The following is a 21,203-nucleotide window of genomic DNA, read 5'->3' on the forward strand; positions in this document are numbered from 1 at the left end:
TTGGGATATAGTGTGAACATGAACACATTGAAAGGTAACACACATGGATGGATTATTGAACAGGCCTACCGACACAGGCCCAGGGGCCCAAAGTGTCAGCCTCCCTCACCCGTCACTGGCAAAATGTCACTCAAATTTATGGGCACTGACCAGGAAGAGAATTAAAATGACCTCAAAGAGACACAAAACAACCACAAAGAGATTTGTTTGTGACCAAAAAAGTTAGAAAATTACTTCAAAGTCGCACAAACCACACAAAAGCTAGCAAAACCAGTAGAAGGTCTGTGTGTCTTGCTCCTGTGTAGGAGAGGTAGTAGGACCTTTTGCATATCTGTGCCCAGGGACCCATTGTCTCATTATCTGGCCATAGAAATCTAGTTACTTTCTCTTTCTCTTTTCTTTCTGTTTCAACAAGACACACATTCCATACTAAGCTAACATTATTTCTGAAAGCAGCTACGCCACTCTCATACCGTCCTTCAGACTGGCCCCATTCTGCCACTGTCACCGTGTATAGGACAAGGGAGCAGTGGATGAAGATTTGCGGCCTCTTTCATTACCAAAAGACAAAACTTTGATTCTTCATTACTTCAGACGGGAGACGCTGTTGCTGCCGCCTTGTTTGAATATCGGTTACATCACTTTGCTGAAGCTGCACCTGTCTATATAGTTGGTGCTGCTAAATAAGTGGAATCAGGTGTATACATGCAACAGCGTCCTAGTTTCTTTACGAACACTCCAGGTAGCATAATTGGGTTTTCTCAAAAACCGCTAAAGGCATATCCAGGTTTCTGAAAACAGGTATGGCAAGGGTGTAAATATAGACAGTGCAGGGAGTGTGGTTTGCACTGGGACCTGTGGGAAGGAGGGGGCCCTTGCAAATGATTTATACTGCCACCTCAGAACTACATCTGTGTTCGAAGAAGAACACACATTTTATTAAAAATGGTGCCAATATGGTGCTATTCGCTATAGGCTATATGCCCTCAAAAATCCAAACCCACCTCTGTAATGATTTTCTTTTCCTTTGTTTGTTTCTTTTGATAAATAGTCAGTAGCAATCTGTAACAAAATGACATGCTTATTCTACATGAACTAGAAAAACCATGAATAAATAGGTATGCAGCGATGATTGTTGGGTAACATGTATAGTGATGTTGCCTAATGCCAAGTCTCTATTTGATCATGTGACAAGACGGTACGATTCAGTAGCTAGGTTAGGCGCAAAATCTGTCCAGACTGACAAGCTGAGCACATCTGCAAATCCAGCGAGCAGTCACACCTTTTAAACATAAAAGTGGTAGTAAGAAAGAACAAAAGAGAAACGAACAGGAGGATAAAGAAGCAAAGCTCCCTAAATTGGATTCCCTTGGCTTTTTTGTTAACTATAACCAGTGGTGTGTGCGCTTTATAATGAGTAGCTAGCATGCACCAGGGCCTGTCGTAACTACCTTAAGCCACTGAGGTGTGGTGTATACATGCTCAGACACAAAAACGTTATTCTCCAAAACCCAATCAGAGACAGGTTATGTATGTCCATGTAAACGCACTCACTCACTATTGGATGTTGAAATAGGAAATTATTTGCTTACATGATAATATTTCAGTGTTCACAGCTCATTTTTGTTTCATGCAAGTGGCCGTAAAACCATTTAAAGTTTCCCTTAAAACAGACCAAAACCATCTTGAATCACACCCTTTTACACAGTGAGCCAGGTTATAACAAACAGCAGACTGTATACTTTCCTCCACACACTGTGCAGTATATACCATTTGAAACCGTAGTAACAGGCAGGTGATACATTAAAGCAACATGATAGAGGTTTGTGGTACTAAAAAAACTGGCAACCTATGAAGTATGTTACTGACTCATGGGGCATAAACTGAACTCCTGACACTAAACTGATGCAAAGAGATTCTCAGGCCTCAGAGCAAGCTCTTAAATATTTTCATGTCCCTCCTGAATCATCCACAATCCAAAATCGGTGACAGTAGTTTTGATTGAATTTTCACGACCTTACCCCTTTTGTCCATATGATTTCTATTTTAGCAGTATTTGTTGTTGCAATGAGAGGCAGGTCAGCCCTAAAGTAAATATGGAGAGCAGGCTTATTTGCTTCAGTGCTGAGAGTTTGTAGGCCATGTTGATAAGCCCTTGTCGCCTGCCAAATGTCTCATCTGACTGCCGTTCAGGTTTGTCGCTCTCTTCCAAAAAACACAGCGGACCACTCTTCATTAAAAAAAGCAAATAGAAGCGCACCCCAACAGAAAACCAATACAGGCAAACTGAGCCAATTGGTTCTGAAGAGACAAATTTAACAGGCAGATATGATTACCTCAGACACCACTTCTCCCCCGATTCCACAAACAACAGTTAGGCAACTCAATTTACCTTAATTTCATTGAAGGAGAAAGCCAGCCAGCCAGGCAGCCTGCAAGCCAGCCAGGTTGAAGCCGGTGCTTGATGCGAGTGAGCACTCGTTAGGCGATAATGGATGCGTGTAATTGGTGAAGTGCTGATTGCTCCCCCAAAAAAGATTCCATCGGAGGAGAATTTTCTGTTTCATTAAGCCATGGTCAGAAATAATAAGATAGCCATCTGTAGACTGAGAGAGAACAAGAGAGGGGGGCTGGGGTGTCTGAAAGGTGCTCATAATCAGAAATAGCAACAGCTTCCAGTGCTGTCATATTTTAGTAATTATTGTAAAGATGACTAAGAGACAGGTTGTGGCTTTGGGGATTGTCTTTTTCATTGATCTGTCCTCATTTTTCTTTTTTTCTGTTGTCATCTCTTTCCTTTAATCTTCACTTCAGTCTGTGTTTTATGGCATTTTTCCTTCTGCTCTTAATCATACAGGCCGAATCTGTGTGTTTTTCACTCTGCTGTGTGTGTGTCTGTCTATTTAGTTTACAGCCTTCATGTATCATTGGCTGGCTGCACATCAGCTCGCTTTTATGGCCCGGGATCAAACACTGTAAAGCATGCTCCGATAGGCATGCAAACGCACACTGATACAGACACTTTAGAGCCACAAGTGCTTACTCATCACACCGCATGGAGGGAAAGCATTGTGAGCCGTTTATGTGCTTTGTTTTTCAATGCACTGATTACTGAGGAGTGCATGGTTTACTGCTCATATTTCTGTGCCCCCCTCCTCTCTTTCTTATTACGCGAGGACATCTTCCTCATTTATTTGTGACAACAGAACAAGAACATGACTCATCCAAGATATGAGCGATGAGGAGTGGGAGTCTTATGGGCCAGAAAATGAAGACAGTAATGGCAGTTCTATAGAGAAAGGTCTGGTGACGTCTTGTGTGAAGGAAAAGCCCTCCTATCATTTCCAATCAGCTGCCAGTTCTGCATGACTAATGCTGAAATGACATATATCATTGTCAGATAGGGCATGTTCACAGCTTTTTTTTTTAACACATACAGTAATAATGACAGTGTCCAACACACACACACTGTCCATGCACACTCGCTCACTCTTATCTCGCTGGCTGACACCATTTTGCTCTCTAACAATCTTGCTAATTATAATTGTTAATTAATTCTCTGCCAGTGTCCTCATCAGGAGACTAATAACCTACATTTCCATTAATTAGACCTTCAACCCTTCGCTCCCTCTCTCATTCTCTGCGTCCCACTCCAATCCACCCCTTCGTCCTCTGCCTGCCTGCATCCCTGCTCCCGCCTGCTGCTCTCCTCTCCCAAGATTGTCCATAGACCACGTGCACACATGGAGTGTGATTAATTGTGTGTGTGAGTACTTGTATTACTCACATTGTGGGGACAAAGACTTGCTCACACAGCTACCTTGTGGAAACTCAGCTATCATTTAGGAGAAAAAGCTGGTCCCCACGAGGGAAGCCATGAGGTATAGCGTCAGAGGGATAGTCTGACATTTTGGGAAATCCGCTTATTCGCTTTCCATCTGAAAGTCAGATAAGAAGATTGGTATCATTCTTACGTCTGTACGGTAAATATGAAGCTGGAGCCAGCAGCTGGTTAGCTTAGCATAGCATAAAGACTACAAGCAGGGGTTAAAAGCTAGCCTGGCTCTGTCAAAGGGAGAAAGAAGTCTACCAGCAACCCAAAAGCTCACTAATTAACACGTTATAGTAGTCCAAGTCTTTGCTGGTTGCCTGGCAACTGGTCCAGGCCAAGAAATAATCTGGCACATAACCCGCTGAAAAACAGCAAACTGTTGTTTTCACACTTTGATTTTTGTAAGGACAAAACAAACAGGATATAACATGTTAATCTGTGAGCTTTAGAAGTGCTGGCTGGCGTTTTTGGATCACATTCAGACTGAGCCAGGCTAGCTGTTTCCACCTGTTTGTAGTCTTTATGCTAAGCTAAGCTAACCAGCTGCTGACACATGTCAGTTACAGACGTGAGTCTTGGCAAGAAAGCAAATAAGGCAATCTCCCAAAATGTTGTAACTGTTCCTTAAGGCTTGGTTTGTATTTTATTAATGAATTCCAGCCAATTCAACACAAGTTTGTGTGTGTGTGTGTGTGTGTGTGTGTGTGTGTATTACTCACCTTCTGGAGACAAACATTTGTTTATACAGCAGCTTTTTGGGGACTCAGCTACCATCTGGGGACACAAAGCTGGTCCCTGCAAGGGAAGCCATTGAGGTGTAGCGTACCAGGGACAGTTTGACATTTTAGGAAATACCGTTTTTTGGCTTTCAACCTCAAAACTGGATGAGAAGATTGATATAATTCTCATGTCTGTTCAGTAAATATGAAGCTGGCAGCTGGTGCGCTTAGCTTATCATAAAGACTACAAACGGGTAAACAGCTAGTCTGGCTCTGTCTTAAGGAAAAAAAACTGTCTGCCAGCACCCCTAAAGCTTGCTAATTAACACATTATAGTTGTGCAGTAATCCAGGTCTCTGTTGGTTGCCTGGCAGCTGATCTTGGCCAAGAAATAGTCTGGCACATAGAATTAGGCAAATTGTTGTATTTACATGTTGATTTTTTTTAGGATGAAACAAACACGATATAACATATTAATCTATGAGCTTTTGAGGTGCTGGCTGGCATTTTTTTTGTCACTTTCAGACAGAGCCAGACTAGCTGTTTCCACCTGTTTGTACTCTTTATGCTAAGCTACGCTAACCAGCTGCTGGCAATAATTACACAGACCAGTTACAGACGTCAAGAAAGCCAATAAATCAGTTTCTTGAAATACTGTAATTGTTCCTTAAGGGCTTGGTTTCTATTTTATTAATGGATTTAAGCAAGTTTCTGTATGTGAGTATTTGCTTGTACTTGTATTACTCACCTTCTGGGGACAAATATTTGTTCATGCAGCACCTTTGTGGGGACTCAGCTACCATATGGGGACACAAAGCTGGTCCCCACAAGGGAAGCTATTGAGGTTTAAGAATGCGCTTATTTGCTTTCTACATGAAAGTTAGATGAAAAGATTGATATTCTCATGTCTGTGTGGTAAATATGAAGCTGGCAGCTGGTGCTCTTAGCTTAGCATAAAGACTACAAATGGGTAAACAGCTAGCCTGGCTATGTCCTGAGGAAAAAATGAAAAAAGCAGCACCCCTAAAGGTCACTAATTAACACATTATAGTGGTGTGGTAATCGAGGTCTCTGTTGGTTGCCTGGCAGCTGATCTGGGTGAAGAAACTGTCACATTAAAACAGGCCACATTTTGATTTTCGTAAGAACAAAACAAAGAGGATATAACAGACAGATCCAGACTAGCTGTTTCCACCTGTTTTATGCTAAGCTAAGCTAACCAGCCACTGGCGCTAAACACACATAACAGCTACAGACGAGTCTTGGCAAGAAAGCAAATAAGTAAATCTCCCACAATGTTGTAACTGTCCCTTAAGGCTTGGTCTGTAGTTTATTCATGAATTTAATTAAGTTTCAGTATCTGTGTGTATAGATACTTGTATTGCTGACCTTCTGGGGACAAACATTTATTCTTATAGCAGCTTTATGGGGACTTAGCTACCATATGGGGACAAAAAACTGTCACCACAAGGGAAGCCATTGAGGTTTAGGGTAACACAGACAGTTTGACATTTTAGGAAATACACTTACTCACTTTCTACATGAAAGTTACGTGAGAAGATTGATATTGTTATGTCTGTGTGGTAAATATGAAGCTGGTTAGCTTAGCTTAGGATAAAGACTAGAAAAAGGGGTAAATGGCTAGTCCGGCTCAGTCCAAAGGGTAAAAAAAAACAACTGTTAATCAGCATCCTTAAAGCTCACTAATTAACACATTGTAGTCGTGTCTCTGTTGCCTGGCAGCTGATCTGGGCCAAGAAAGAGTCTGGCACATAAAAAAGGCAAATTGTTTTTTTATGAGGATAAAACAAACAGGATATAATATGTAGAGGTGCTGACTGGCAATTTTTTTTGTCACAGACAGATCCAGACCAGCTGTGTCCACCTGTTTCTGGTCTTTATGCTAAGCTAAGCTAACCAGCTGCTGGCTCTAATTACACATACCAGCTACAGACGTCAAGAAAGCAAATAAGTCAGTCTCCTGAAATGTTGTAAATATTCCTTAAGGCTTGGTTTGTATTTTATTAATGAATTCAAGCCAATTCCTAACATGTTTCTGTGTGTGTGTGTGCATGTGTGTGTCCTTGACAGTGTGCGGGCAATCAATGGACAAACAGCCCCTCTCTCTTGGAAACTACTCTTCCCATCAGGCTTAGCTGACCTGGTTTCAGTGCACAGCGGAGCAGTGTTATCGTGTCACCACTCGCTCTGATCTCAGAACAAATTTCAGATGCAGTGAACGTACTGTTAACAGCACTGTTGCAGAAAAGATTAACAGGGTTGTTTATTGCACAGGCCTGTTGATCCCTCAGTCATTTGGATCTGCTGCCGTGTCTTTTAACTCTTTATTTCCCGTGTCAGCTGTGTCTAACTGGCCATTTGTTGGACTCTCCACCTCTGAAGCTCTCTGCTCTTTTCTTCCAGATTGGATACTCTCTCTCTCTCCTCTTCCTCTTCCTCCCTCCGTCTGGCACTAGAGGAAGTGAGAGACAGTTGGCGCTTGCTTGTCCATACTGTATTGGTGGTGGCAAAATGGCAGCTTCTGTCTCAGCCGTCCTCCTTCCTCTACCTCCCTCACCCTCTCCTGAGAGAAGTAACCCAGATTTCCAAATGAATCGCTGCCTGTTCCCCTCAATCTTTCTTCTCTCTCTCTCTCTCTCTCGCTCTCTCTCTCTGCCTCTCCGTCTCTCTCTTTTTCTCTCTCTCCATCTCTCATCCTCTTCTTAGTAAAAACAGAATCAATCTTGGAAAGAGAATACCACCTCTCTATCTCGTCCTCCTCCTCACCCTGCCGCTGGGTTAACGGATATATACCACTTCACTCCTCTATCTTTGGTTCCTAGAAAGCTTGAGTCTCTTGAAACGCTTGTTGCTTTTTGTCGTAATAGGTTTTTCTTTTTTTTTCCTTTTTTTTTTTAAAATTAAATCTCAGCTGATTCTTTTCTACTCGCCACAGCACTACTTCTCTTGGTCTCTTGTTTCCATCTTTCTTTTTTTTTGTGAGGTGACCAGCTACAGGTGTGACACATTAGTCTGTCTTTTGAAGTGAGCCAAACGAGGAGAAGAGAAGGGGAAGAGGAAGAGAAGAAAGCTGACCTTTAGTCGAGCCTTTCCTCCGAAAACACCACAAATTCAGGTATTGTTATCTCCGCCATATGGGTGTGCGCCCGTTTTCAGAACATATTTTTCATCTTGTCATTATTTTACTAATTTCTTAGCACTGTGCCATTTTTCTCGCCATTCTCCTCGTTCACCCCTTTTGATTGATTTGCTTCTGCTTCTTTGCTGAGACACCATCATTTCATCACTTTTTTCTGCCTTGTTTTTTTTTTTTTGCTATGGGGTTATTTATTTATTCATTAAATCTCTGTTGGTGTTTCATTTATCATTTAGTAGCGTGCAACCTCTTGCACCACAATCTCTTATATTTGCTGTTTTGCACTTTTTCCAGCACTTCTCATTCCCTGTAGACGTGTACATGTTATTCTGTTCTAAACTTTACTTCAGAAATGGGACTAATTGCTAATAAGGGCAGGCAGGAAGTCGAGTTAGGATACTGACTCTAATATTGGAGCAGGTGGTGGGGGTGTTGTTGACATGGCAACAGGAGGTAGAGTTGACATGACGACCAGGGGGCGGGGGTTGGGGGGGGGCAATCATAGCTGCCAGGGAGATGAAGATATCAGGGGTACAGTGAGAGGGAGATGGAGGTAGAATGGACAGGCCGTATGTGGGACACACAGTGAGTTGCACTAATCGTTTAGTGTCTCGGAGTCTCTTAGGAGAGTTCTGTCTCTGTATGTGAATTAACCTCCCTGTCTCCCTCATTACACCTCTCTTTTCTCCATCATTCTCACTCTCATCGTTTTCCCTCCATCTTCTTCTGCACTTCCGGTCCGTTCTCGATCTTTCTCTCCATCGCGTCACTCCTTCGCTGCTCCCTATATCCCTTGTGCCATTAATACAACTCTTGTCGCTACCATGACCCAGTACACTCTCCATCCCTCCTCCTCCCACTCCTCCTCCTCCCCGTCCTTGCCTCCTCTCATCCTCCTTCTCGCATGTTCAAGGTCTTTTGCCTGTGCAACTCTATACCCTCCTTACTGACACTCATCATCCATTCCCCCTTCTCCCTCCCTCTCTCTATCTACTGTATCCTCCAGGCATCATGTCGACCCCGGTCTCCCCTTCCCCCTCCCTGTCACCTTTGACACTGGCCTCCCCTGCATCGGCGACCTCCCCGGGTGCCTCCCCTCTACCCTCGCCCCTCTCTCCCCCAGCCAGGGTGCCTGTGTTCCAGAGGAAGGGAGCGCTCAAACACAAGAGAATTGTCGAGGTGAAAGACCATCAGTTCACGGCTCGCTTCTTCAAACAGCCCACCTTCTGCAGCCACTGCACCGACTTCATCTGGTACCACACACACTCACACAGACTCACACACACACAGAGCTGCACATTTACACAGAAACCAACCCGGCAGTTCATAAGCCGCCTCCTCAGACATCCCACTACTCCATCTGACTCTGAATTCCTCTGCACTTTTTTTGTCTTTTACAAGATCCAGCTGCCTGCTGGAGAAACAGCCTACACTCCGTAGCCACCACACTGACCCGATCTGATCATATAACCTCACCTCCACACTGCAGCCCACACAATATGGGAGCTACTTGAGGAACATGTGCTTACACACATGTAGACACACATACAGTATGCACATAAGCAAGAACCTAATTAGCGCACAGATTTTTTTTTTCCAGGATGAATTCTTGCACACAGAAGAAGAGTAAATTTAAACATGCACAAACACACACAGGTGAAATTATTCAGATCTAAAAGGAGCACTCTTTAGTGTGTCATTCCCAGAGAGTTGGGAAACTCACTATCCTGGCATCGCCAGTCTTGAACCTTCCAGTTCATTTTTGATTTCCAGAGGGCGTTATCAACGGGCACAGACCAAAATGCCTCTCGATGCCATTGGATAGAGCTACAACTAGTCAAATCAGTGCAATGTGACCTACAGTACAACCAATTAGAGCAACAAAATGGGTGACGTAGTGCTGAGCGACACATGCAAGATTGGGCAGTGTGGACTAGAGCATGGCTTGGGCCGCATTTTCCTGACTGAACCTGACCCGAGTCCAAACGGGTTATAACTGAGCCCGGTCCGACCCCGACAGCCTTTCTGATTTTTTAGTCCGAACCTGACCCGAGCTCGACATAGTTATTGTTATCATGGTAACAGCTTGTCTGTTTACCATGATCACACATGGACAGTGTGTAAATGACCATCAAAAGGCTGCTGTTATGCGCAGTCAATCAAGCGGCACGCACAGCAGCGCAGCACAGCACACACTCTCAGTTGGAGCAGAGCCTGTGTTGCTTTCAGGCGCTGTCACGTAAATAACAAATACCAGCATTTGAATATGCCATAGCACAACACAGCAGCCTGGTGTGTTGCACTGGATGGAGCAGACTGGACAGAATTACAACCAATCAGAGCAACAAAAAGTGTGACATGTGACTTTTCAAATCTGGACTGGTGACGCTCCTCTGTCAAACTCACCCCTTATGAGATTAATGGTTGTGATTGGCCTGGCCCAAAACGGGGGACCAGACGCACCTGCTAGAGCACATGAAACATGTGCTCCAGATTTGTCCTCTGCCCAGGCTAAGAACTCACGAGGGACAGAATAAAACAAGAATAGTTAAGATTAACCGAGATATTCTGACCTTTAGTCTGTAGTGTGTGCCAGTCTCCAAGCATGCTTGTTACTGGAAGTCCCATAATGCAACTCAGTGGCCACTTTCATGTGGTCCCACCATCCCACCATGATTAGGGTTATTTTTCAGTCTTTTGAGAAAACTGTTTTCAGAAATTGAGTCGTACTTCTTCTAACTGGTAAACTGCACTTAATGCATAAAATTCACAGAGTTCACCTTTAGTGTGAATACCACAACATAAAATAATGCTTCATCAGAAAGAATCAGAAGCATTCAGAAATACTCCAGAGTACTTTAAGAATTCAGATTTTTAAAGGGCCAGTGTGTAATATTTGGCATGGTTTATTGTCAATCTGAATCTGAATCTGAATATTCTACCCATTAATATGTTTATACAAGTGTATGATCGCTATAAAATAATATTTGTTTGGTTTTCGTAGCCTTATAATTATGCTTTTATATATATATATAGTAAGGGCCTTGCTTTAGAGAGATCGCCATCTTGTACGGCAGACCGAGTGGACAATCCAGCCAGCCAGAGAACGCGTTTCGCATGTATAAATGAACCAACAAAGACAGCGGAAGGAAGGAAGAAGGAGGAGGAAACAGCAGAGAGTGTTAGTAGTTCGTCGATAGAGAGTAGTGAAAAGTTTTTTTTAGTTATAAAGTTTGCGAATGGACCACACTTACCACGCAACAGGAGAGAATGAACCCGAACAGTCATCTGCGAGGAAAAGAAGACGCAACTTCACTCCTTGTGATGCACTCTCTGCGGTGCTTTTCCTCCTGGTGATATATCTCCCCAACGATGGCAGCAGTAGCACCAAATCCCATTCTGTGCATTCAGCCTCTTTTCTCACCTGCTCAGAATCAAACACATGGAGTTCCTCATCTGTATGCTCCGGCTCAAACAGTTATGGCTCTGGGTCTGTGTCCGCTACAAGAAACTCTTCAAAATCGCGTTCAAAGTCGTCCATTGCAGCTACTATAGTCCGGAGATATCGCTAGGCTAAATAAACAGCTGAGCACTGTTTACAGGCTACCCTGTCAGTCAGTGTGCGGGCTGGAGATTGGCGGAGCAGAGAGGGGAGGGGGGTCCCCACTTAGTATCGTAAACGAGTATGTGTGTAAAGTTAGAAGCGTGTCTGTTACGCCAGAAGAGTCAGAGTTTGGGACGGAGTGGAGTGTTACCGGAGTTTCTGGAGTGCTCAAATAAACTGGCCTTTTTCCCGAACGCTCCTCTGGTCTCCTGCTCGTGAGGGATTCATTACAATATCATAACATGGCTTAGATTACTAAATAAACATTCACCTCGTTGCTAGATAGACCTACTCCTGAAAAACTTGTGTGCAAGCCTTTTTGTCCCTACGAGGCCACCGTCATTTACCCGACGGGAGGGGTGAGCGAGTGAGCCCTGCAATCTAGAATTTGACCACTGATGTCACTGTTTCCAATGGTTTTCAACCCATTTTACATAGTGGCCCTTTAATAAGCATAAGCAGTTAAATGAACTCAGGTACCAACAGAACAATTTCTAAAATTTAATGTGTTTTGCAGTGTTTTATTTTTAATGTATTTATATATAATTAGTATTTAATTAGATTTACAGTAACTATTTTATAAACTGCTGGAGTTTATGCTTGTCGTTGTCCAGTAAAAACTAAATTTCTCCAAATTTGCTGAATTTTTCAGATGAGCTAAAAGTGCTTCTTTATTGGTTTGGAAAATTCTTTTACTTCTTACACTGCAAAAAACATTAGATAGTGTGGGGATAAATTAGGACAAAAATGGAAGAAGAGGCAGTCTGAAGGCTGAAAAAGGGCTGTTTTGCTCATGAAATTATCTTTTGGAGATACAGTAGGACAGGGATGATTTTTTTTGTTTTAGCATTTACAGGTGAATGCAGAGGAACAAAATATTCTGGATGTGAGTGGAGAGGCAGCGTAAACAAGAGACAAAAGAAAGAAAAGAAAAGGAAATAGTCATGTAAAGTACCAGTGTCTTAAAACTGTACTGGAGTACAGTACTTTAGTAGATGTATGACCTCTGTGACATGCAGGCATATGGATATTCATGTAATAAATGCCCATACAGACAACCATGCAGAGAGCTTGTTCTGTCCAGTGAAGCTGTGAGTCATTGTGTGTGTAAGTGGTTGTGTGATTCTGTGTGCGTGTGTGAGTGTGTGTGTGACATATGGTGGTGGTGTATGTCGGATGCAGGGCAGTGCATGTGCCAGCAGCCTCTGGGTAGCTTTCAGGACATTTCTCCAACTGGCTTGTGTCTTGGCCGTGGTAGCAGCACTTAGTTCAGGGTGAAAACTCTTTTCCTTCACACAGGATGTCGGAGCAGCAGCTCTCAACCTGGGCGCCGAAGCCCCTGGGGGGGATCGGTACATTAATTAAAGACTAAGAAAAGATTCTAATTTTGAAATGTAAATATCTGGTTTATTAAGTCAGGCTCTGAAAGGGAATGGGTTGTACCTTGTATGGCACCTTCAATTACCATCAATTAAGTGAAATTTTCTCAAAAGGGAAAAAGTGTCACACAGTTCAATGTGTGTTTGGAGTCCTGCTGCTCTAATGGGTCCTAAATTAAGAACACTGCTTACACTAAAAGTCTCTGAATAACTCCAGATAACAGCATGCTTTAAACTGATATGGGAACAGATCCAACAGGCATTTTTCCACAGTAGATATTTTGACTTGTCACAGAAGAAAATTACAGGTGTTACAAAATTTAGGCTGTAACAATGGCTTTGTTCTATTTAAGTGTCCCAGTAACTCATGACTGTGTGACTGAGCCAGCATGTACAGTACCACGGGCTGGTTGCAGAAAACACCTTAAGTTAAGATTTTTCTAAAAGTCCATGTTAAGACTTGAAACCAGTCAAATCATTAATGTGCGCCTCCTCCTGTACTGCCTTAATATGCACATTCAGCACCTCCAATGCATCAAAACATTTTTTTCTAGTTGGAGCTGTGCCTCGTTTTCAAACTGTATGGTTTGACTAAAATGAACAATGACAGCAATATAGTCCACGATGAGCAGCGTTGAAAGTGTTGCATTTATCTTGCAAGTGTACTCTTCTTTAACGTTTTGTTTACTTCCTGGATTTTTCCAGCATGGAAATTCTGACCAATCAAGAGCAGCTCTCTCATGTAATACATTTGATCTGGTCTGCTTGTAAATGCTGCCGTGAGAACACGAACTAACTCTAGGCAATTATGCAACTTTGTAACAAAATTAGTCCCTGATTCAGACCAAAGCAAGACAACTCTAGGTCTGAAAGCACCCATAGTTAAACCATTGAACAACAGACTATACGTATCACAAGCTTGAGCGCAAGCATACAAATGGTTATCATGGAAACTGTAGTATTTTACCACTGTGAAATCTCTTTCAATGCAGTAAATGCCTTAACATTGTTACTTAACTAAGGAGACCCTCTAAGAGATTCTGTGCAACACCCTTAAGTAAGTCCCTCAGCTTAGGAAAAATTAAGTCGGAAGCGTCATATGTAAGGAGAAAACTTGAGGTGTTTTGTACAACTGGCTCAGGACCTTGAAACTGAAGCAGCTAAATGGAATTCAGCCATCACTAAGGTCTTCCTAAGTCCCGCCCCTTTTTGCTCTGTGCTCCAATAACAGTTGAGCAAGCATAGAACCCAGCTGAACCTTGGTCAGCTTTTACAAATTTCTAAGATGGCTAAAAGATGTGAGAGTGGGACTATAAGGGCTCATTTATGCTCCCTTTATGTACGAAAATGTATACGTCCGTTTCAAATGATGTTACCGTCACTTCCCACATACTTCCATGCGCCCTTTACGTTGGCATGGATGTTAACCAATATATCCACCAGGAGGCAGCCCAGTGTCAAAAGTTTATGATAACAACAAACTCAAAAACAAACATGGCGACTGTGGAGGAGATATTGATAATGTACCTCTTGCATAAAAGACAAAAACGGGGCAGCGTTGTAGGAGGCGGTGGTCGGTGAGGCCGTTAAATACATCGCGACTGGAGGACGGAGAATTCTTTTCTCTAGTACTGCCGATGAGAGAAATTGAATTGTTATTTCTTCTTCGTGTCTCACTAGAGCTACGTATCGGGTAGTGACAGCAACACTGCCCCCACGGTTCCCGGTGGTACTGCTCCGTTTGGCCCGTATCCGTAAGCTTTATGGAAACGTGCAGAAATACGGACAAAATGAACGCAGAGCACGGACAGAAGGCTCCGTCCGTATCCAGATCCGTATTTAACGTTGAGCATAAATGGGCCCTTACAGTCTTGATGGACACATCACATTATGTATAGTCACATCTTAAGTTAGCTAATGTTAGCAGATTGCTAGCTAATTAGCTTAGGAGGAGTTAGCCTATAAATTAGATCATCAGCATCAGCCAGGCTTCGTCCTTATTTATGGGGTAATATGACAGGGTGGCCGCGGGTCCTAAAAAAGTCTAGAAATGTCTAAAATACATGTTTACTACTAAAAGGCTTTAAAAAGCATTATTAAATTGTCTTAAATTCTGATTGAATGGTTCTTGAATGTTTTTCGTCACATCACCAATGTAATTTTTGGTGTTGGTGCTACAGGAAAAGGTAATCCTAACAGGAGGGAAACACTATTTGACTCAGTTCCAAACTTCGACACAACAACTGTACCTGAGCAATGCCCCTATTTTTGCTCCCTCACACAGTAATATCAAGCAATGAGTCTGCATTTTTATTTATTAATTATTTATTTGAGAAAAGGGACAGTGTGCTTTAATCAACATTTTAACAAAAGTAAATGCACCAGAATTAGCTGGAAGGCTAGTTTTTATCGACACTCCCTTCAACAGCTGTAAAAAGGCCTCCTAGAAAAATCAAAAACGACAATGAAATACAGCATGTGAAACCAGTCAGAACATTTTGTGTTATAGCAAAAAACACATCACATAGTTACAGACAATCCATCACATTTTACAGTTGAAGTTAAACCATGACCTTGCAAGCTATGGAAAAATGGGAAAGTGCAAGTGTAAGGACAAATAGCTTAAACGAATAACAACAATTACACGTGGTGATTAAAACCAGAGCCTGGAAATGTGTATGAAGCAAACTGTGCTGTATGTTGAAAATATTTCAGATGCAGTAAAATGGGGATCAGGGCTGTAAGCACAGAAAGTATCAGGGTCATTTTTATTGTTCATTTTGAACTGACATCAATGTGTTTACTTGGAAAGACTATATTTTCACTTCAGTGTGTCTTTCCATCACAAATTTGGTCTTAGATTTCTTTGACAGTGGTCTTTAAAAGGTCCTAAGGAGTCTTAAATTTAACTTGTGTATACCTGCAGACACCCTGTGTCAACGAGATTTGGAAAAGGACAGGTGTGTTGCTGACACATCTTAAAGATGGCATGAATTATTGTTAGCCAGAAAAGATCCTTCATTTATATTTTCTCTGTAAAGCTATGTGCCGCCCCAAAATAACTAACGTAACTTACTACTGTATAGAGACTGATGTGAGGTCTGTATTCAGTAATGAATACATAGACACTAGTGTAACACTGATCCACAGAAGGGGAAAGGGGGCCGCATACCCAACAGTGCAGGAGCAATATTGACTGATTGTCTTGTCATCCTTGGTCTCGACTTCTCCCCTTTGTTCGTCGAGACCGGAAGCATCAATATGCGTTGTTTATAAAAGTTAACATCGTCAACATATCCTTCCATCGCATACTGTAGTCCTTGATGTCAGGTTCTTGAAGCTCTATTGCCTGACACCCAGAAAGTTTCAAATAAACACTGTGGCACCGGCTGGATGCAACAGGCGCCGCCATGTTTCTTTTAGTCAAGCTTGTCCGACTTAGCAACAGTAACTAAGGAGGGCAGCACGTAGGATTAAGCAATTGTGTACTGTCACAATGTCTTCATTGAAAAAGACCTTTTACAGAGACAAAGTCCTGTTTTTCCGTCTTAAAATGTATTTTAATTTCTCTTTAATAGATTATTTGTAATTTGAAATGAATACTCAATAGTCCAGAATGTTTATCAATAGTCGTGTCAGTTTCATATAGTTCTTCTAATGGTTTTTAATGTCAGCTTTTTATGTATTTGCATATTTTTTTCAGTGTGTCATTACATTTAAAATGCAGTGAATTCCCTGTGATATCTGCCCAGCATGCAACGCTGTTGTTCCTCTCCAGATCCATACCTGGCTCTCTCATGCTCTCTGCTGGTCAAAAAGCAGAACTGGATTTAACACACTCAAGACTGCTGCAGACAGAGACTTCAGCTGAATGCTGATCAAGGATCAGATTACCCTCTGCAACCCCATCTTTAATTATTACCCAGCCAGATGGTGAACTGATTTTAGATCAGTGATTATGGTCAGTTTCCTATGAACCCCTGGGCCTCTCCAGTATGATTGTGGAGGAGCTCTCGGCGGTGTCTTGTTCGTCTGCCTTTCTAATCAAAACTTGATTCACAGTAGGCAAGCCGCTGAGTGGACTCTTTAGTCAATCAATGGCTTTAATTATTCAATTAAAGCTCTGAGGAGATGCTGGAAACGAGCCAACACCGCAGTTCTGGAAACAGGAGAATTGTGTTTGTGTGTGCATGTGTGTCTCTGTGTGTGTGTCTGTGACAATGATTGACACCACTTGACCTGGTCAGCAGTGTGGCTTAGAGAAGAGAGACACACATAATGACTTTGTTTATCACGTCGGTAGCCTCTAACACAGCTAGTGGTGTTTGTTTTTTGATGAGACAGAGTTTGTTCTCAACTTGTGCCTGCATGTCTGCTGGTCTTAAAACAGGACGGAATAATGCAACAGCACTATCTCGGTCTCTGCACTGTTATCTTTTCTCCTCTGGCTGAGGAAACAGTCTCAGAAAAAGCAAAATATTTCACCTTAAAGAAGAGTAAGAGAAGATTGTATTTGTGTCTTAATCCATGTGCCTTTTTTTCACTCAGGGGCATCGGCAAACAGGGATTCCAATGTCAAGGTAAAGATAAACTCGGTGTTATTGTCTTTTTTTCCGAAGTATTTAATCTTCTTAGATGATTTTCTCAGTGTGACCGAGTCATTTCTGAGGATATTTCTTTCTCTGTGATTCCTCTAGTCTGCAGTTTTGTGGTCCACAAAAGATGTCACGAGTTTGTGACCTTCACTTGTCCCGGCTCTGTGGCGGCCCCCAGACCAGATGTAAGCAGAATATATCCGTTACTTTGACGTCTGCCTTCCTCTCACTTTCTCGTCTTTCATTTTTTTGTCAAGACCCAGCCTGTTATCATCATATTTAGCCATCCGCTCCGTGCCAGGAACACGTGTGCGTGACTCATTCGTCAATCCATACATCCTTCTTGTTGCGCAGCCTTGTCCCATCTATGACGTCTGCACTCATGTTATGTCATCCTACAAGGCCTCAGAGATGCAGCAGGTTGGAGATAGAGAGTGACGGAGATGCAGGTGGAGGGGCTGATAAGAGGGAGAATTAGAGGAGGGGAGCAAGAGCAACAGACTGCTCAGTCTTCCTCTCTGTGGCATTTTCAGGATTTCAAGGAGATTTGTCTTTTCTTCACGTGTTTTTTTTTTCTTTTCTGCCAGCCAAATAAACTGCCTCAGAAATTAGGTCAAGGGGAACATGTGTGTGACTGTGTGTGTGTGTTGGAGTGGAAAAAATGGATGAGAGAGTGAAAGGAACACACACAGAGGAGAAACAGGGTGACGGTGTTTTTAAATAGCAGCTCAGAGGGAAAACAGTTTCAGAGAAGGTGGTGTGTGGAGAGTGGTGGTGGGGTCTGATGAGCTGTAGAGAGATAAAAATGATTCATCCCTCTCTGCACAGTATACACACTCACACACACACACACACACACACACACACAGCCTTGCCTAGATGCACTCTCATTTATATGTCCTCTCCCAGTGGAGAAATCTAATTGGCTTGTTCATGAATACCCCACTCAACATCTCTCCACTAATCATACTCTGCATGTATGTGTGTAAATGTGTGTGTGTTCACAGTTTCTTCCACGGTCACGCTCTGTGTGTGTGTGTGTGTATGTGTGTGTTCTCAATGCTGAATTTCTGTTATTTTTTCAGGACCTGAAGAGTCAGCACACATTTAAGGTCCACACTTACTCCAGTCCCACCTTCTGCGACCACTGTGGCTCGCTGCTGTATGGCCTCATACACCAGGGCATGAAATGCGGCAGTGAGTTTCATCACATATAACTAACCTTACAAATCAGTTCACACAGGCACATTACTGGGACTCACCTCCCAGCTGGGTAAAGCTAGTCCCAGCAAAATTAGCCTCCAAAATTTACAGTTGACTCGATTAAGCTTATGCGTAGGGTATGTTACACGCTTCTTGCTGATGAGGAGATTAGCAACTCAGCCTGGTCTCACTCCCAGGGCGTCAAAATACGTCACGTGGGCAGTGTCTCCAGCATTGCTGTTATAATGCCGAGAGCACGCTTTAGCATATGTATAAGACACAACAGGCCTTCAACCGACCAAACCCATCCACACTATTAGAGGTTCAGAGTCACAGATAGAGTGTCAAGAGCACAAAAGTCCCCTTGGAGTTGGTCTGAGGGGACATGGATGGGCCCAACATGTACAGGACTTTGACCTAGGAGACCAGTGTTTGTGTCCTGTGTCAAACTAAACGTCAGTGTTGTTAGTCACGTTAGTCACTAGTCATGTGAGTCTACTGATGTGACTAACATCAACCACGATCTTTTCCAAACCCTACCCAAGTGGTTTTGTTGCCTAAACCTAACTGCCGACCCCCTAGGCATGTGATTCGACTCATGTGACTTACCACTGACCCCTTCTGCATGAGGATACATGCAAATGCTGCCCCTGGTGCCATCATAATAACACTGGGGGCTTCTGCCCAAGTGTCAAAATATGACGAGTAGGGATGAGATCACGTTGGGCAACCAGCTCAAGAAGAGTTTATCAAGAGATTATCAAGAAATAATCCAGTACATAACCAGCTGTAAAACCATGGCTAATTTTAACACTTACAAAACATGTTAAAGGTCTGGAGTGTAGGATTTAGCGACACCTAGTGGCGAGGTTGCTGATAACCACCAACTGAAACTTCTCCGTGTACCAAGCATGTAGAAGAACTGCAATTGCCGACATGAAAACGCAAATGGTCCTATCTGGAGCCAGTGTCTTGTCCACTCTGGGAAACAACATTGCAGACTTTGTGGAAGAAGACACACTCCATATGTAGATATAAAACAAAACGATTCTTAGTTTCAGGTGATTAAACACTAATGAAAACATAGGTATGAATATTATGTACCATTTCTGCTCATAGATGCCCCTAAATCCTACAAACTGAGCTTTAGAGTTACTGCAAATTTTGTCATCCGCAGTTCGAGCCAGGCCCTCTGTTTCCCCCTGTTTCCAGTCTTTATGCTGAGCTAAGCTAACCAGCTACTGGCGGTAGACCCATAGTTACAGTTCAGACATAACAGTTGTATCAGGTTTCCTATTAAACGTGCAAGTGCATTACCCAAAATGTTGACGTGTTCCTTTAAGTTAGGATCAGGGCAGGGGGTTAGACATGCAGTGGTTTGGGTTAATTTTAGTTAAGTCTCTGGGGAATACATACATAAAGGCAAAGTCAAGGCTATATTCAATATCCTAAAGGGAGGAATACAATGTGTGTGTGTGTGTGTGTGTGTATATAAAATAAAGTATAGATAGATATTTAGCATTTGTCTGACATTCAATGTGATATACAGGAAACATTTTATAATTTTTAAGCTTCTTATTTATCTATTTACTGTTTGTTCTGCATGTGTTTGTTCATACTTGTTTATCATCGTATCATGAGGTTGCGACATGAACGTGCATCGACGATGTGAGACCAGTGTTCCCAGTCTCTGTGGCCAGGACCACACAGAGAAGAGAGGGAGGATCCACCTGACTGTCCGAGGAGAGAAGGAGGACGTCTTTGTCACAGGTGAGAGGCACAGCTGGATCGCGGAAAGTATTTTAAAACCAACAGTAGGATTACGCAGGTAATAAAGGATTTCTCTCTCACTCTCTGTGCTCTCTATTATTCTACTCTCTCTTCAGTGCGGGAGGCTCGTAACCTGATGCCCATGGATCCAAACGGCCTGTCAGACCCGTATGTTAAACTGAAATTGATTCCGGACCCGAAGAGCCACAGCAAACAGAAGACCAAGACCATCCGCTCAACACTAAATCCCGTCTGGAATGAGAGTTTCACCTTGTGAGTCCTTGTGTTCTTTAATCCAAGGTGGAAAATGTAAACGTGTCAGGGACAAAAAAAAAAGTCCCTGAAACTGGAATTACTGAGTCATAAAAAGCACCATGAAAGAAAAAGATTAGAGGGTAGAATATAAGTTTAATATATGCAGCTTATATACATGAACAGTGTGTCCTTTAATACCTTTATCTTTGCATTTTTTCTGATATTCAGTAGAATTAAAGCTTCAGTGTGAAGGATTTAGGAGGATATAATGGCAGAAATGGAATATAATATACTAAGTATAATGTCTTGAAAGTATAATCACTTGAAAATAAGAACTGTATTTTTTTTTGTTAACTTAGAAGGAGACATATTTGTTTATGTAGAGAGCTGGTCCTCATCCACCGAGATCACCATGTTGCACAGCCAGAAGCCCAGAACAGACAAACCAAACACTGGCTCTAGATAGGGCCATTTGCTTTTTTAGCAGCTTCTCTGCGGCAGGCAGACAGATTTTTAATGTGAGAATGCTTAATGCAATGTTTTTTTTACTGGTTTATTTCACTGGGTCCATTTGTTTTGGAGAGAAAGAGACCTCTGTGGATAATTTGACTACTGGTAAAAACCTCCTGAACATCTAACTCTTAAGCTAATGGAGAAAAAAAGTTGAGCACATATTAGCAGGTGCTGGG

General features: G+C 42.5%; 1 protein-coding gene across 1 annotated transcript in view; it reads left to right on the forward strand.

Annotated features, from left to right (window-relative positions):
• Window positions 1–6,720: 6,720 nt before the first annotated feature.
• The window catches only part of prkcg (protein kinase C, gamma), a 29,146-nt gene continuing 14,663 nt past the window's right edge, over window positions 6,721–21,203 (forward strand). Inside the window, exons 1-7 of the mRNA XM_033640351.2 lie at window positions 6,721–7,687; window positions 8,715–8,961; window positions 17,240–17,271; window positions 17,389–17,471; window positions 18,372–18,483; window positions 20,131–20,259; window positions 20,376–20,532. Coding sequence (XP_033496242.1) covers window positions 8,720–8,961; window positions 17,240–17,271; window positions 17,389–17,471; window positions 18,372–18,483; window positions 20,131–20,259; window positions 20,376–20,532 — 755 coding nt within the window. The 5' untranslated portion in view covers window positions 6,721–7,687; window positions 8,715–8,719. The remainder of the gene's footprint in view (window positions 7,688–8,714; window positions 8,962–17,239; window positions 17,272–17,388; window positions 17,472–18,371; window positions 18,484–20,130; window positions 20,260–20,375; window positions 20,533–21,203) is intronic.

Source organism: Epinephelus lanceolatus, chromosome 10 (genome assembly GCF_041903045.1).
Source record: "Epinephelus lanceolatus isolate andai-2023 chromosome 10, ASM4190304v1, whole genome shotgun sequence".
NCBI classification, from domain to species: Eukaryota; Metazoa; Chordata; class Actinopteri; order Perciformes; family Serranidae; genus Epinephelus; species Epinephelus lanceolatus.